Raw genomic sequence first — 19,625 nt, forward strand, 5'->3', positions numbered from 1 at the left:
GCGTTAACTCCTCCTAGGTGAAGAAATCGAATAACCGAATGGATCTCACAACTTGCGGGACAAGTAATAATCATGTCCATTATCAACAGCTGTTTCTCATAGACTACTGAACGGAAATAAGTGCACAATGCATGGGAGCATTATTATGTCTTTACTTGTGGCTACTGAGCAAGTGCTATCTTCTTGTAACAATCCAGCAATCCAAATCGACAATTGAAAGTTGATTTCTGAATAGCCCTCGTATATAAGATATGTCAATGTATAAGCAGCGCTAACAAATTAAGCCAATGGACTCATATTTAAATTATTTAAATTCCTTGTATGCGGATTTAATGTCCGTTTGAGAATCAATTTGCAGTGTGTTGTAAAAAACTGATAAAAAAATAACTACGTAAGATTTTTTATACAGAATTTATCAGAGGCTGTGCTGAAAGTATATTGTATTTACTGATTACAATGTCTTACTCATATTTTGGTGTGGTAAATCTCGCATCACCACATCTCATCAAATGAGAAGATTGAATTATGACAAAACAATTTTAAATAAAATCTCGTGTGTAGGATGCACTACTGTTTTTTGAGTGTACTTTGGCAAATCAAGTACTTGTGGGAAGAAATTGCCCTTTTCTCTTTCTGTTTTCCTGGAAATGTAGATGCTACTGATGAGTAACTAAGTTGGATGAGTTCGATTACAACTGTGGTTCCTGAACTCCACGTCCAAAGGGTTCGCCAAAATAATATTTTCATAATGGCAGGTTGTGACATTATTATTATTATTATTATTATTATTATTATTATTATATGCAGAATTAATTCCCTGTAGCATGTACAGGAATCATAAAACACGTTGAATTGCATTGTTGTTTAGTCAACTTCCAGAAGACAGGTTTGAACCTCACAAGTAACACCAACAAGGCATCTCATGATGCAACTACGACAGGAGATAATGAGGTAGGGTGGTCAGTTTCTTTCCCCTTCCAATGCATACATGCTGACTAGTAATATACTATTACACTAATCGAACTTCAGAAGCATATAAACAATTTTCCTTCCTTTTACACATATTGTAAAGTGAGATGTGCTGCCTGATAATAGATGTACATATCAGTCAGAACCTCAATCAGAGGAGAATTGCATTCCGAGTTGAAATTTACAGGAAATGTTTTTACATTGATTTGTAAACTTCAAACTTGCCTGTGGGACGAGAAAATTTCACAAATTTCAGTGTTGCTGAAAACACTATCAGATGTTACCTGACATCAAAATCAGAAGAATTTGAAAATCCTCCTATCAGTGACACTGTACGTCTGAGTTTATAGCCATGTGACACACTGTTGCGTGCATGGATAACGGAAATTGACGACATCAGTTTAGAAAACAAGGATGTTTATCTGTTGTTCTATCACCCAAAAGGTCCAAGAATCTTCTCCAAAAAGTTAGCTGCAGACAGAAAATGTCTGCTTCGAAATTTGTAACAGTAACAGGCCGTTCCATGTTATTTCCGACAAATTGTCTGAAGAAATATCTTAACTGTATAATCAACACATATCTTAAAAATTGGCTGGAATTGGTCTTTTTAGATATTTCTAATCCGTAAGCATAATAACAAAGATTGGGTGAAGAAGAAAGAATGATGCTGAAATTGAAGAGGAAGAGAAAAATTGATTGGGTCACTGGCTGAGAAGAAACTGCCTAGGTATTGAAGGTATCAGACAATAGACGACATTAAGATATATGGATCATATGCAGAGACTAAGAGGAAAGTGGAAAATAGGAAAGACTGGAGAATGCTGCATTTGCAGTGAAAGGCATGCTATTTTTCAGAACACTATGTAGGCTATGTATGTATAATAACTAGGCGGCGGATTTTAGCATATCTGCATAATTTATTCCTTAGTTTTAAATTATATGCTACCATTGCATAAATGCATTTCAAGTTATTTGTAAACAAGGTCAAGATTTTATAGTTCATATATATATATATATATATATATATATATATATATATATATATATATATATATATATATATATATATATATATAAAATCTATTTATTTATTTGAGGGGTTAAAACAATTTCAACTTTTAGCGCTAATGCATATTTTGTTATTTCTTTATATATCTGGTGCTTAAACCAAGATTAAGAATACAAAAATATATATATATATATATATATATATATATATATATATAAAATCTATTTATTTATTTGAGGGGTTAAAACAATTTCAACTTTTAGCGCTAATGCATATTTTGTTATTTCTTTATATATCTGGTGCTTAAACCAAGATTAAGAATACAAAAATTCGCAAAAATGGAATACAGAAGAAACACAGACATTGAAACATATTACAGTAGTTATATTTTATTTTTTGCAATCTGACAAGATGCAGATAGTGCATTATTATCAGTGAATCATTGTGGACAATTCTGCGGCAATCAACAAAGCACTCCATAATGAAATGCAGTACTGGCTCTGTGCAAATGTATAATATAGAGACGTTATAATGACAGTTGTCAAGTGAACACTGCAATATGATCAACATGAAAATTGCAGAAAGTGTTAAAGACTTCTTTGCGCTCGCTAAACTCGAATTTCTCCGCCTGTCAACAATAATATAGGTTCGATAATACAAATCAGAATATTTCATTGTATTGTGGTGACAAATCAGAGAAAATTCAATAATGTGTAAAGTGAAATGTAATTAGAACAGCTTAGCCACAAGAAAATTACCAACTTTGAATTACTTTTAGCAATGATGCCAAATGAAAAATGTGCCAGAAGTGTTACTGCTTAAGCAGTAGGTTGAAGGACAAGCAACTTTAACAACTGATTGTATCTCAATATTCTTATGTATAACAGAAAAACCGTCAATAATAGTAATTTGCTTAAAATAAAATAAGTTTTTTCCTATTTTAACAGTGCATATTTTGCTATTTTTAGTGCATATGTCCTGGTTTTTAAGTGCATATGAATCCACTCCCTAATAATAGCTGTATTTATATGGTTTGTTAAACATGACAATATTTAATCTCACAAGTACTGCTACAGTACAAACCCATTTTTCACTATTTTCTCCCTGTTGTAAATTTGGTCTGCATGGAATATCAAAGTCCAATTTTTTTTTTTTTCACGTACCTATCTCTCACATCTTTGTATTAAAAGTTTTAAATTTCTATAAGTTCTCCTACCAGAGATATTAGGGCTCAAATTAAAAGAAAATGAAAAGTCTGCATTTTTAAACTGCACTAACCAAAAAGGGGATGGGTAAGAGAATTCAATCTTCAAAATGAAAGCCCTAGTTATTTCATTATTTCCTAGTGCAATATGGTAATCATCTTTAGCCTTAACTTTCAATTAATACAAAGAGAGACAGGTTAAAAAGATACAGAGCAAAAAATGTAGCTTGGAATATGCTGACAATAACAGTGTTTTCCTCAAATTTATATAATTTTTTTGAGCTGACCACATTTACCACAACTGTCTGCGAAAGCCAAAAAATGTCGAACAGATAAATGAAAATAAACTAATACTAATTTCTGTCTACTTACAATTAGGAGTCATCACTATTACAAAAAGAAATATTTTTAACAATGGTCCAGCTACCAGTGTTGGACCACTCCATTTGGATAGACCCCATATTTAAAAATAACAGCTAATTTAAATCTCTGCACCTATGCCCTTCTTCTTCGTGATTGATTCGTTTCCTCTCACCACCTCGACTACATCAGAGGGACACACAGCTACCACACAACAATTGGCATCCAATGTAGGGCCACTCCTCAATGGGCATTGAGTTAACTCTGAATGATAGTCACACTGTTATGATAGGAGTCATCTATCTTGGTGGCACCCAGCTTCATCACCATGTTAATGAAAATGAGGGGACCAGTACTGTCAGGATAAGGCCAGTACTATGTCGACGATGGCACTTGTCCTCATCTTCTACAATGTAGTGTGTCCCAGACTAGAGGACGAACCCCAGCTCCAAAGAGCTTTTCCTACACCTGTGGTGATGGGTGCAGCAAAAGGAAAGAAGAGAAAAGGAATTTTAACAGCTGTGGATGCTCACATGCAATGTTTGTCCCACAGCCACTAATACTCCCTGAATTCCATAGCCTCTAGCACAAGAATCTGACTGCCTTTATCTCCAGTTGCTGAGAGATAGGCGGGTGCACACAGAATCAGATGTGGCGCGACATGACATTTTGTCTGATGGTACAGTCACGGAAGAAAAATCTGGCCGATGAGCAGCAAAACTCATAATGTTCCTTATGCCGGTTTTGTTGTGATTATCACAGTACAGAGTATCTAAGAGGGATAGTGTTTTCCTCCCTTCGAAGTTCCTCGGGTAGGAAGGAGAGGCTTTCGGACTGTTTCTGTTCAGAGTGTCTAATAGGGACACTATTGACTTCCCCTCGTAGCTGTTACGTTACGAGAGACTGGCTTTCGGAATGGTTTTGTTTAAAGTTTACAATATACTGTATTTGTATAATTGCAACGTTTGTTGTGTTTTAGTCGACATATAGAAAGTTGTTTTGCCATTGGTTTTGCCATTGCAGATATGAAAAATGTTGTTAATGTAATTTTCATCCCCTATGTTCGTCTGTCTTCACTCTACAAGCATACTACGTTTATGATTTATGACCACTGTATAGCCTACTTCGTGGTTTTTTCTAGAGTCCTAGACACGTGACCCTGTCCATCTTTACCAACAGATTTTGTCTATAAATAGCCACAACCACTTCGAAAATCATCATTAGTATTTCAGTTCGATAGCTATGGACGTCAAAGCCAAAGTAATTATACTGATCGAGGATGGCGGATTTAGCGCAGCGCAAGCTGGAGAACGCTATGGAGTTGCGACTAGAACAGCGTCCAGGTGGTGAGCGCAGTATCAAGAGCGAAGATACGGAACTCGTAAACCTTGTAGCGGAAGACCCAAGGCATCAACACCACAACAAGATCTTATGTTCATAGAACGTTCGAGGCACTTTCCATTTCACACTTCTAAAATGCTTGTTGCCGACACGGGATTTCCTGCTTCCAACAGAACGGCTCGTAGAAGCCTCAATAGTGCCAATATTGTGCCGAGAAGAGTGGCGGTAAAGTTCTGACTGAAGACCATCGAATTGATCGTGTCGCATTTTGCCAAATGCATTACAAGTATCCATGGCAAGAGGTCATCTTTTCGAACGAGAAAGTGTTTATGAACCACAGCACAGGGCCAGTGCAAGTATATCGACCGAAACAATCCAAGAGATTTGACTCTGAATATGTGGTCCAGAGGCAACGCATTGGTCGTTTGTCCATGTCGGTGTGGGGATGGATTTCTGGTTATGGTGGCGGCGTGCTATGGAGGATTCATGGGCATATGAATGGGCATCAGTACACCAATATACTGGAAAATGTGATGCTACCTAGTGTGCGTGTGTTTCAGCCCGAAAACAAAATAAAATTCCAACAAGACTTTTCTTCCGTACACACGTGTTGCCGTGCAGCGGTGGTTCAACATTCACAGGGATGATGTCGTAGAGGTTCCATGGGTGCCAAAATGTCCTGACTTAAATCCCATAGAAAATGTGGGGCGGAAGTGCAATGCGGTGTTAATGAACAACTACAGGGTCGGCGTCCTAGGAATACAGACGAATTGTGGGATCTCGTTTCAGATGCTTGGGATGATGTTGCATTGTCAGATAGATATATCCACAACCTTGTTAATTCTGTAAGTAGAAGAATGGATACAGTGAACAATGGCAATGGTTTCTGGACAGATTATTAAGTCCAGAAGGAAACTATTGTATACCACTAGAGCTACATAGGAAGAAGAACATTTTAATTTGTGATAAAAAGAACATTCAATATTAATTATTTTACTTCAGGAATGTATATTTTCCCTTATTTTCAGCTTATTTTCAGAACTAAAGTAAATACTGTAGGTTTAAAAATATAATAAATAAATAAGTTATAGTAAACCGCTTATATAATCAAACGTTTCCTTAAATCGCACAAAAATTATTTCTAATTAACAAATCTATTTATGTTCCTCTTTCGTCATTATTATTAATTGTTTACCTAATTATATATATTTATTTCAATTTATTTTAATGTTCACTTATACCATTTGTATTGGATTACCTCAATCAATTTATATTTATTCTACTTTATCTGACTGTTCACTTCTATATCGTCTTAGAACGAAGTTCCTATGTATTGTATCTTTCTCAATTTTGTTTACTCTTCGTCATATTGGCAGTCTGTTTTGCCAGGAAGATTTTAACATAAGAATAAACCATAAATAAACGTAGTATGTCTATAGCAGCTGTGCCCGATACTAAAGTTTCAAACTTAAAATTAAAAAAAAATTTGAGCAGACCTGTATTATTAATTAATATAAATTACAGTAATCACTAATTAGCAAGACATTTACATAAATAATTTATTATTGGACGATGTCTGTGGTCCTCCAATAATATATTTTTTTTAAATATTGGCCCGCAGTAATCATAAGGTTGAGCACCACTGGTCTATAGACTAAAGAGAGACGAATAGAGGAGATGATAATGAAATCAGTAACATTCCTCATACCCGCAATGGTAAAAACAATGAAATAACAAATTTCTGTAGAATATAATATAACATAAATATTTATTTGTTATTCAGTCTAAATGACTTATCAGTGTTTCAAAGAAGATCAATAAAATTTATAAAATATATATTCATTGAAGTTGAGGTTAAAATAACGCTAACGTTTTGCGCCTATTGGCATCTTCAGGCACTTGAGCCAACAATATCATGTGATACATTAATTTACAGTAAAAGGCATGGCTGTTGAATATATACATTAATCAATCTTAAAACTAACATATTAAAATCATTTGTGCAAATTAAATGGTAAACTATAGTTGAGTTAATTATTGTTTTGATATGTGTGATAGTTGAATTAATTATCCTCATCTCTACTTAAATTTACGACAATAATTAAAACAACTGTAGGACACAAAGATTAAATTGTAGATTTAAAATGGATTCAAATTAAATAAAATATTACCTTGTAATAAAAATTGATTACTTCTACAATGTCTTATTAATGTATACATTTGATCGTATATTTTTACCAATTACTGGTTTGTGCCGTTGTTATTGATGTAATTATATGTATTACAATGATAGAATCTTATGGTTCTTATTGATTCCAATATTAAACTTCATATTGGGTGGACGTCGAAATAATTTCAGATGGTTGAAACGTAGAATGCAGGTATGACTTTCAACAGGAAGTTGAGCTGTTCATGATGCAATTCGTTCTATAATATATACATATCGTAAGTAACTAATATAAAATATTGCTCAAATGCCTAAAGATGCTAATAGGCGAAAACGTTAGCATTATTTTAACCTTTAACTTCAATGAATATTTATATTTATAAATTTTATTGATCTTTTTTTAAAACACTGATAAGTCATTTAGACTGAATAACAAATAAATATTTATGTTATATTGTATTGTATATTGATTTATCTGAAAATTACTACTACAATGCTTACTAAGAAAATTTTTGTAGACCTATGTCGACAAGAACACAAGAGTTTCAACCTTATGGAATGTGAACAGAAACAGTCCGAAAGCCTCTCCTTCCGAGACCAGCAACATCAGGGGGAGTAAACAGTATCCCTCTTAGATACTCTGTACTGTGATAATTACAACAAAACCGGCGTAAGTAACATTACGAGTTTTGCTGCTCATCGGCCAGATTTTTCTTCCGTGACTGTACTTGTCTCCCATTGATTTCTTATTATGTGGTGCACACAGACTCAGACCCAACGCAACGGTCGTGAGCAGACACTGAGAGACAACATCGATTGACTGCTTGAAGTTTGTTGCAAGGAGACTGTCTAATAGCTGCAGTGTACTGCGCATGCATTAGTAGTGGCTATGATTGCATGCTTTCGCTATCTACGAATACTATTGTTGTGTAGTGCACATTATTCATAATGGAGCTCGTTGCAGATAAATTAGTTAGGAAATATACGTTCTGTAAAATCTTCGAAACAATATCACGACAATAATGTGGTTTTTAAAAATATGTGAAAAATTGCAAATGAGATTTAAGTACCAGGTGAATAATAATAATAATAATAATAATAATAATAATAATAATAATAATAATAATAATAATTTGTAGTAGGCCTACTTCTCTGCTCTATACAATCACTCATTATTGCTTTAATATATTATTTTTCTTTATTGTGAGTCGTGAAGTAGTCATAAACATACAAAGTGACATTTGTGCACTATATTATTAGTATTTAATTTTAAGACTCTTTCAATCCTATAGATTTTTAGGCGCATTAGGCATCCTTAGGAAATAATAACCAAATACAATAGAATTTCTCATATAGGCAGTCTTTCATTGACGCCATTTTCTAGTCCAGGCCAGTTTTCCAAACCCACACAGCCAGCAAATCAGTTGTCGTAAGCAGACCATGTTAAGCAAGGCGTTGTAAAGCAAAGCGTCGCATTTCGCCTCACCGCGTCACGTCTGATTCTGTATGCACCCACCCTTACTCTCCAAGGCGTAGACCGATTCAGCCAGTGGTCCCACCTCGTTCAGCAGCGGCTGAGGAAACAAGTCAAGGAATGGCTCCAATGCTTCGTGGGAATTCCTTTCTCATGAGAGGAATTGGAGACAGAACTGAATTGCCGCTCCAACAGTTAAGCTGTATGGACATCTCTCCAGGCACCATTCTATGGAAAACAGCAGCAAGAAAGTGAGACCACTGACTTTTTCATCACCCAGAAGTTCTTCCCTATATCAATGTCATTTTACCCAAGTTGGACGTAAACTCCATTAATCCTATTATTAAACTTCTCAGTCCACAACTTCAGCCATTCCTTCAGTATCTTGCTCTGACAATTATCACAGAGCACCATTTGCCTTAAGAGATTTCAAGGCAAGAACACTATCACCAATGTTAAGTCAAGTTCCTTTCCTTCGAATCTTCCAAGATGTCAGCAGTTGAACTGTCTGGTCTGGTGGTCTGATGTCACTCCTAATGCATTTCATTCCACACTCTAGGCCCATTGTACAGCTGGCACTGTCATTGGAGGAAGAGAAAGAAGTTCTGTGGATTAACATCCATATGGGACCTAAAGTCACATCCGTAGTAGTCAACACTGCTGCCTCCCAGAATTTCATCCATGAAGACAGAGTCTCAGCAGGCAGTACAATTCATGTTTGACCTGGTATTGCTCACTTGGCCCAACAGAATCCGACAATGCAAGTGCATGAGAGGCCGACTTAAGAGGTCACTGTTGCAGGTGCAACCAGATCTATGAAGTTCCTTGTCACACCTGATCTTCATAAGGAAATGTTGTGAGCACTCCATGTTTACAAGACACATCAGCACAAACCAATTACTCCTGAGGAATAATCAGATTGGGTTATAGTGCATGAGTACTGTACTCAGCCCTGCAATGGCCAAGTGGTCAGATCTTCAGTCTGTCACACAACCAGGTCAGGGATTTTACACTGAAAAATTCACAGTGACACTTGTGGCAGACAAGGTTGCAGTTGGAGTTTTTCTCGGGATTCTCCCATTTCCCCAAATTAGGCATTTACAACATCCCATCAACCTTTCTTCATTCCATCTCATTTCCTGACTGTCAGCTGACAATGTACGAGGCGTATTTTTAAAGTAAGCTCCGTTTTCAATTATAGCCGTCGCATCGCTGCAATCGTTATTTTGTGCATGCATGTTTTCTTTTTCAGTCCTCAGGCAAGCTGTGCATGCAGTTTCAGAGTTTCAGCCCATGTGTGTGGTTAGTTGTGATCAGTTGAAATGTTTAAAGTGATCGAGCACCCCACCGACTGTGAGATGCGGTCTATTATCTGTTTCTTGAATGCACTGAGTGATGTTGATCTGTGATGAATGTGAGAAAACAAAAAATTTTGAGTGTGTATGAGTTCTTGTCCTGTGTGTGTATGCGTGAGTTCTTGTCCTGTGCATGTACATGTGAGTTCTTATTTCGAGATTCTATACAGGTATAAAAACATCCAGATCAAATTACATGAGTATCAATGGGGGTCGAGACCTCCTGAAAACCTAGTAAAGCAACAAAGCAAATATAAAGAGACACTAAAAATGCTGTCATGACTTCATTTTTATTTTAGTAATGTTGTGTTGCTTATCATCATCATAACTTCTTGTTTCCAGACCCATGCACCAAGCAGGCAAAAGAAGAGTGTGATTGGTGATACTCCTAGTTACCCATTTGAAAAGTACTTCGTGCTTTTTACCACCACAGAGTTTTCAACCTTTCGAAACCCTACATATATTAAGAGCTTGCAGTATATTAAAAAAACTGGACGACCTAATTCCCAGTCCACTTGAGCTGACATCACAAATCACACTACACATACAACTTAACAGAAACTCAGAAAAAACACGATGTGAACAATGAAATTGAACTTGAAAAAGTAAAATGTATGCAAACCTCAAATGCAATTCTAGGTTTTGACTTAAGGCTGGTTCACAATTAACCGCGAACAGAAACGACAATGAGAACGAGAACAGAAATATTGTTAAAATAAGTGTATTTCCATTCTCGTTCTCGTTGTTTCTGTTCCCGGTTTATTGTGAACCAGCCTTTATATGTCAGGTACTGAAAAAACAGTTTAAACATATCTCTTCAGGGGTTAAATTTTAATGATTGTATTGTGCAAGACCAAGTGAATCGTTCACCAAAAAAATTAACTTCTGAGAAACATGTTCAACTATCAACAATCAGACTAAGTGCTTTGATATCCGAAAATTAGCTTTCTTTGGACCAAAATGTTCAGAACATGGTTATAAAACATTTGAAGTGATTTGCGAAAATCTTCAAAGAATATTTCCCTGCTTATGTCCAATAACAGTTGTATATGCAATTTCTTAGAAGATATAGCAGCTTTGGAATCCTCTGCATTAAGAATGAATGAAAAAGAGTAGAAATTTCCACTATTTTGAATTACACAGAAGTTATAGATATTTGTCATTAACTGGTTTCTGGTCAAGTTTAAAGGATTTCCAGTGTTCACAAATAAAGCCATTACAGCTTTGTTACTGTTTTCTTCCATGTAGTTGTACGAGAAATCTTTTTCTTCATATATGTCTTATTTGAAGAACAAATACAGAAATGAATTCAGTACTGAAAGTGACTCAAGATTTTATTTCCGGTGGTTCCTGTCAATAATGCCAAGAACATTCTTCTTACTGAACTCACGAGAAGAGGTCAGTATTAAAACTTGTAGGTTAAAGAAAGAGGTTTAAAATTTTGAAATTAAGCAGTAACCTGCATGACATTTTGTGTTTATAGAAAGTATTTCAGAAACGTTAAAGAAGTAATTTTCAGTACCAATTTAAATTTAAAACATAAGAAATGTGAGAATATTATGACAATAAATATACGAGTAAGAAAATGTTACTCATGTACTACTTTGTTTATTTAATTGCAGTTTTAATTTTTCTCAAATTAATAGGTTTAAAATAAATATATGATCATTTGAACTTTTACTTAAATAGTTTCAGTATTTTAAATATTCTTGTATTATGTTTAGTGGAATAACTTACAGTATCCAACATAACTTTAGGTTAATTTAAAGCTCAAATACATAGCTTGATTTCCTAAAAATCAGTTCTAAAAATTATGTGCACAGCTAAGAGATTCACGACTGTAGAGTTTGGAAACCATTAGGCTACAATATTGATTTCCCTACCTTCTAAATATAACCTAGTACAATATAATTTTATTTCATTTTCAAGTCTCGAGTATAGATGGCATTTTCATTTAATATAAGTGATATGATATATTTATTTGTCAGCCAACTTTACAATTCATAGTTATGGTGGACCATCACATTTCTGCTTTTTGATACACCATCCCTTTACTACATACCACCCTTTTCTATTAATATATTAATTTGCCAAGTATTTCCTGATTATTTCCTATACTTCTGTATTTTCATTTATTAGACTATACACACGAAAAAGAAGCTTGTACATGAGTAAACATGAAAAGATTTTATTCTAAGTAAAACTAAGACATCTTGTATGTAATAAAATCTCTCCGATCGCAATATACTCAAATGTGGACGAAATTTTCTCAAATGTTTTTCTACTATCTCACTGCACTTCTCCATCATTTTGTATTAGGCACATGCAGCTCTATATTCTTAACTGTGAACCTGGTATCTATCTGCTTCTTCAAACGTCATTTTACAAATATACTTTTGATACAATTCTTGCTCACCTCATGACAATAGGCTTCACGAAATTATGGCTTCATGAAATTATTTTTATATAATCTTTCCCAATTTATAACATGCTGTAGATTTACATGAAATGGCATTGTGTCATATATTTTAAATACAGGAGACGCAAGTTTTTACACAAAACCTGGGAGAAGGGAAACTTGTATAAAAATTAGACTTACTTGTGTGTTCAATTCTTCCACTTTGCCAGCATCTCCTCTCTGATTCTGAACTCCAGAATTCCTATTTGGTGCAGCACGGGTAGCGGGTTGTATTTTTGGTACTGATTTGAGGAGAGAGAAAAAGAAAAACCAATATTATACATAAAACTGGAATTACGACACAAAATATTTTTTCTAGCTCATGATAAATTATGAATTCGTTAATTTTAATTCTAGTACAGAATATGTGAACAAAACAGTTGGGATCTAAAAAGAAATTAAAAATATAAACATAATTTTTTAAAAGAATGCTTCAAACCAGAATTGTTAAATATATATTACAACTATATTTATGACTTTTGAAATATTTTATACAAAACAAGTTCAGTTTCACTGTTTTAGAATGAAAATGCTATCTTTATCCATTTTTCAATAATACCGTATTTTATCACATAAGACCCACCCTTGATAACTCTCCTCTATAAAGATTTTTCATTAAAAGTTCAATTTAATTAAATATTATACATTTCTTTCTCGTAGTAACACACAGTTCATAATGATGAAAGTGACAACACAATGTAGGGAAAAGAGTTTGAGAAAACATGAAAGATTGTGAATAAACAGCATTTATGATATTCAACTGGATTAAAGGAACTGAAGTATGTAAAATATTTTCCATTTCAAAGTTACTTATCAGTATTAAAAAGGTAAAGGTAAAAGTATCCCCATAACATGCCGTGAAGGCATTTGGGAGGCATGGAGGTAGAGCCCCATGCTTTCCATGACCTCGGCACTAGAATGAGGTGGTGTGGTCGGCACCACGCTCTGACCGCCTTTTACCCCCGGAAAGACCTGGTACTCAATTTTATAGGAGGCTGAGTGAACCTCGGGGCTGTTCTGAAAGTTTGGCAATGAGAAAAAATCCTGTCACCACCTGCGATCGAACCCCGGACCTTCCAGTCCAAGTATTAAACAATAATATTATGTAGTCTTTTTGATTTCTAATGCAATAATTTTTTATGCATCTCTCTTTTTTCCGGTTAACCAAAAGAACCTGATATTTAGAGTTGTCAACCAAAATGAAAGCAAATTAACTTAATGATATGTTATACCATATATATACGCAAATACTCTGTGCACATTAATTTTAGAAGAGAAAATTAAAAATGTGTTTGAGGCAAAGCAGTACCAACCTTATTTCAAAAAATGCGTGCACCCATTTTCCTTTGCTAAATTCGGGAAAAAATATATGTGGAGTACTCGTGTATATAAGGTAATTAAAGCACTGATGACCAGCTTTGATCGACTGATTTCATGAGGGCTGGATCCAGGATGGCTGGATCCTTGCACTTAGGTTGGTTTGGCCCATTGTATGCCCTGTATGCAATAATTGTCCAAGTCTGATGGATGACCCCGGTGGCATTTGTGAATATGTTGACAAGCAGGTCATCCTTCCCGGCCCTGCAGGTAAGGTCTCATCATCTACAGACCAGCCCAAACCAAGAACCTGGAGCCCCTAGTCCTTACAGTCTAGATCAGCATCGGAAATCCATACTATTCCCACATATCACCCCAGCCTATTTTTACTATTACAGATTACGGATGAAATAAGAGGAAGTGGAGTGTGTTGGTAGAATGAAAGAGGGAAAAGGAAGTATCCCGAGAAAATCCCCTCTGTCTGTTTTGTCCAACACAAATTCCACCCACACCTGATTGGGGATTTAACCCAGACAGCCTGGATGAGAGGTCAGTGTGCTAGCACTGTAGCCATAGATGCGGCTAATGACTTTCTTTATAAATCCACTTCAGGAAACACATTCTCATAATTTTTCGATTTTCAGCCAATTTCAGGAGCAGGAAGGGGGAAAATATGTGATAAATACGGTACCAAGTTATGTTATTTGTGTTTTCTTTTTGAACATTTAAACTTAATCAACACTGACAAATGTATCAGTGATTGATTCACACAAATTAGTTGTCTTTAATAACCTAATATATTTGAAGTTCTACCATTTTCTATAATTACTAAATATAAAATGTAAATTTACTTTAAAAATATTTACAATCATAAACTTATCAAGCAGAAACACCTTTATTACGAATATGTTACTGTAACATGCAAATGAAAAGCTAAATTAAGAACATATAATAAATGTATTGGAATTTACAATATATACACACAGTAAAACTAAGTCTGTAAAATAACAGAATTGGGAAGAGACAAATTACACACAGCTCACAAGAAAACATACTTCGTACCTATTACAATTACTGTATATACTAATGAAGCATTTTCTAAAGCATTTAAATAATAATAATAATAATAATAATAGTTATTGATCTGAATTGTTACTGAGACGTAAATTACATGCAAATGTAAAAAAATGTTAATAAACATAATTTATACGTATTGATGTAACTTGATATACTATATGGAAGGTGCGTACAGTCACTGAATTTTGTATAAAATACAAGATTCTGTCAGGTACTATTGTAGTAAAGTTCCCATTTTATGTCCCAGAAATTTAATATTTTTCATAAATGAAATTTATATGTATCTCATGATGAACTTTATAACAGCTTTTATTAATTACTACTACTACTTTTTTTTTTTTTTGCATGGTGTATACACTTATAAAGTAATAGGAGAAGCAGAAGAGAAAACTTGAACTTTATTAAAAATTAAGTGATGAAAATTATGGATTAGGAATAAAACGATATTCCATAAGAACCGAGACTATAAAAAATACGAATTTTATTGTTTTACAAGACAACACTGAAAACTAGAAACTTGGTTTGGCTTTTCGAATGTCGGACCCAGGATGTATCCTTTTACTTAGGCTTACACTGACCCATTGTAAGCCTTACACAAGGTGTTTCGCATCACAGGTACAAACTGCAGGAGTAAGTAGAGAACAATGAAACAAGTCAAAAAGTCCTAATAAACGTAGGTCTGGAAACCAGCTGCTTCTGAAAACTATGGGGTTTTATTATGTTTCATCAGTGCAGATGTTCTGAAGTAACATAACATCTAATATGCACTGGAGGAAGAGTGTGTTATAAAATGTGCTCAATATGACCATCTTTCATGATAAGGCAGACAATGGTACATTTCCTCAACAACAATTGAGGGCTGTTTTTGCAAAACTTGCTAACTGCAAAATTTGCAAAATTGAGATTTTTCTGAATTCGTTAACATAAAGCAGGCCTCTACACGATGTTAAAATTATCTTAGTAAAATTGAATTATTTTTCTTCATTGTAGTGTGTCAAAGTTTGATGGTTGCATCTATAACCTACTTGTCTCCATTCAGTTTTTTGTGTCTCCTGTAAAATTTAGTTTTTTCAGTTAGCAAGTTTTGCAAAAACTAAATTTTACAGGAGAGACAAAACACTATAGTAAGGAAGTTTTGCTGTATCTCTCACTTATAGCAGAAAGCAAGTTTTGAAAAAACGATCACACTTTGACACACTACAATGAAGAGAAATAACCCAATTTTACTAAGACGCTTTGAACATTATGTAGAGGCCTGCCTTATGTTAACGAATCCATCAAAATCTCAATTTTGCAGTTAGCAAGTTTTGCAAAAACGGTCCTCAATTGTAAACATTTGAACATTCTTGACATGTTTCTAGTAAGTTGACAACCATTGATAATGCATTCCATAATTATGGGTGGGACATTCTTACTCTGTTTTTAACTTCAAATTGCTATATTACTTTAAATAATGCAATGCAACCTTTCATGTTTAAATTCTGCAAATGAAGCATATTACCCTACATAATCGATGTTGTTTAAACTTTTTAAATTTTATTAATGTATTTGGAATAATATTTTTAGGATTTGTTACAGGTGGAACAAAAATTGGAGAAGCATTTTTGTGATAAATATTAAATCAAAGATTTTCTGTTCTTCTGTTATTGTCAGAATATTAATACCGATATTAATGAAGAAATAGAGGTTTAAAAAAATGATAACTAGTTTTCCCAAGATCCTTAAAATATATATTCACTTAGCAAAACAACTGAATAAAGTTGCTGGCAGTGTTACGGGTGGGACAAAAAAGACAAAGTTTCATTCTGAATTTATTTTCCTGTTTGTATTTCAACAAAACTAACTTACAGCTCTTTTTAAATAGTAAATGACCCCTTTTATTAAAAACTTTAGGGGCTGACAATATGGAAGCAGCTGATCTCTTTGCACCACATAGTACACAACAAAGTTGAAATAATGTGATAACTGTAGAAAAAAATTATTATATGACATTGACACAAATTATTTAAATTTATACATCAAACGAAATTTTTTGAAGTGCAGAAACTTAAAAATATTATTAATATTATTATTGTTGTAAGTTACGAGGTTAATTTGACTACTCATGCGTAGGCTTTTCCTTAACTTATTTTTCACGTAAAAATTCCCTTATTTTAAGGAATGGCTGATAAGTTGGGGAACCTGGGAGGCCATGGTTGATATGCCATAGCTGATACACCCATTGTGGAAGCTTGTGAACTCTTGAACATTCAAATGAAAGCGAGCCAGAACTCAATCATGCATGTACCACAGCAGTTGCCTTTCCCAAAGAGGCACAACATTCAAAAGATCATTTAGCTCAGCGGTCATCAGCACAGTGCACCCTCGGGCTAACATCTTTTACCCGCTGATAAGATATGTCCTGGCAGGCATGCTTTCTCCCTCTCTCTTCTACATGACTGATTGTGCATATTCCGATAAACTCCTTACCCATTACCCATTTCAGTGACTGCTGACGACCACTGGTGTAGCTTATGCTGGAAAAAGTGGACGTACATATGGCCATTAAGTCTACCGGGTAAGAAATGAGGTTGCAAATATACAAGGCGTATTAAGTTTGTGGTCACAGTGATGACATATCTTGAAAATGGTTGGTTTCTGGATGTATGTTTATTAGGATTTTTGCCTTGTTTTATTTTTCTCTAGTTATGCCTACAGTTTGTACCTATAATTGTGAAACACTCTGTATATGTGATGATTGTCCAAAAAGTTGCCTGGATGGTATTCGTAAATCCTATGCTAACCAGTGAACCATTCTGCATCTGCCCCGATAGACCCAGGTGCCATCTGCAGAAGAGTAGTACCTGATAAGCCTCAGGATTCATAGCCATTTCTATATCAGCATTAGAAACCTGTTCTACCATCAAGTATTCATCCCAGACTATTTTTAACAATTGCAAATGATAGACGAACTCGAGAGAAAGGTGAAGTGTATTGGTGAAATAATAATGGGAAACAGGAGTATGCAGAGGAAATACTCTCTGCAACGTCTGCTTTGTTCACAACAAATTATATCATTACCTGGCTAGGATCAAACCCGACCTGCTTAGAGGACGTGCTAGGCTTGAGCCACAGATGCAGCAGAAAGTTTGACTAGGGAGATACAGTATGTTTTCGTGAGGAGGAAGAGCAGCAGCAGCAGCAGTCATAGTGATGATGGTAATAGTAGTAATAGTAGTAGTACTACAATACTAGTAAATAATAATAATAATAATAATAATAATAATAATAATGATGATGAAAAAATGCTGGCATGGAACTACAGATAGGTAACAAAATTCATACTGAAATTAATACAATATTAGCATGAAATTGGTGCACATGTAAACAGTGTCTTAAATTAAGGTATAACAGAATCTAATCGTGCTGATATAATGCAGTGCAATCAAGAATCAAGACAAAAGAAAAATATTTTTAACCAATAAAAAGAAAAATTAAAATGAGTTTTATAAGAATAGAATTGGAGTAAAATAGTCATATAATCTTTTTACTTAAGAGATCATTATTTACATTTTAGTTTCTTTTTGTGCAAATACTTCCAATTACACAAATTGTTGTGTTATATAGTACAATTATGATTACATAGCAAACAGTGAGTGTTGTGATATGAAGCAATCATAGGAACACTAGCCTCGCATTTGTGTGGGAAAATCAGATTGACTCAGGTGTAAAATTTCATTGTATTAAATGCAATAAATTAAAAGTAATGGACTATTATTCTGAAAATTTCGATTATGCAATATTCAAATGAAAAGACCACTGTAAATATGAATACTCTGGTGTTAGATTTTAGTTCGTAAAATCACTTTCCTGACTACATTCTTGTTCACATTAGTATGTAGTAGTTTTATTTTCATACATATCACATTCATTAAATTCTTTATTTACCAGCTTGTTTGACAGGGCGGCTTGGTGCAGGAGCAGTACGCTTTGCAATTGGACCACCCCCACGTGGTGCTGATGAACCCCCACTTCCCAACTGATCCCCCCCTCGAGCAGTGATGGCATCATAATCCGCACCAGAGTAATTGGCATCAAAGAACTTTTTGAACCATTGCAGAAATTCAAAATTATCTTGAAACCTTCCCTTGATTAGCCTATCTATTGGAACAATCTGAAAAATCAATGAATGTGCAAAGTAAAAATAAATATCTCATAAACAGTGCATATAAAAATAAAATATAACTCACAACAACTGCAAGACGAAAACACCAACTACTGCCTCTGGGTCTGAAAATGTAGAACATGCACAAGAAGTGCAAACAAAAATGTGCATTGAAAGAAAGGAGATGCCATATGTACAAGGTAGGAAGTCTGACCAGAATAAATTGTATGGGCTGCATAACCAATCAAATTCTGTCTTAATAATCCCAATGTACCAAAGTTTCAGTATCTAATATGTGATCACTTTAAAAGAATTATTTATGTGATAACTTTTAATTTTTCATTATAATATTGTATTTTAAGTGAATTATAACTTGTTATGAAAGAAGTTTCCTCCATTGATGGTAAAATTATGATTGCTCTTCTAGTTAAAAATGAGAAATTTACAACAGACAAAGACAAGCAGTAAAGTAAACTGTAAGGACTGCCTTCTGAAATTTTCTTTCACTGAAATGCTCTCACCCTCTAATAACACGAAACAGTTTTCAGTTTGACATGGTTCTTATTTATTATATTAAAGAAATATTCGACATGCTTTTCATTATTTTGTACATAAGAAAGTATGCATATATAAGTGAAATTAATAATATTTTATCCTGTTAATGAAGGCAAGATTCTTGAAAATGTAATTTTATATGGCCATGATAATTTGAAATATATAAATCAAGCAAGACATCATGTTCACAAGCAG

At 34.3% G+C, this 19,625-nt stretch overlaps 1 protein-coding gene across 3 annotated transcripts in view; it reads right to left on the reverse strand.

The window, feature by feature from the left end:
- The window catches only part of Eb1 (microtubule-associated protein RP/EB family member 1), a 93,837-nt gene that overhangs the window by 23,163 nt on the left and 51,049 nt on the right, over window positions 1-19,625 (reverse strand). For 2 of the 3 annotated variants that reach the window (XM_069831088.1, XM_069831086.1), the window contains exon 5: window positions 12,479-12,579. In XM_069831088.1, coding sequence (XP_069687189.1) covers window positions 12,479-12,579 — 101 coding nt within the window. Of the gene's footprint in view, window positions 1-12,478; window positions 12,580-18,658; window positions 18,885-19,625 lie in introns of all 3 variants that reach the window. The other variant, XM_069831087.1, reaches the window with a different exon arrangement.

This window comes from Periplaneta americana, chromosome 7 (assembly GCF_040183065.1).
Source record: "Periplaneta americana isolate PAMFEO1 chromosome 7, P.americana_PAMFEO1_priV1, whole genome shotgun sequence".
NCBI lineage: Eukaryota > Metazoa > Arthropoda > Insecta > Blattodea > Blattidae > Periplaneta > Periplaneta americana.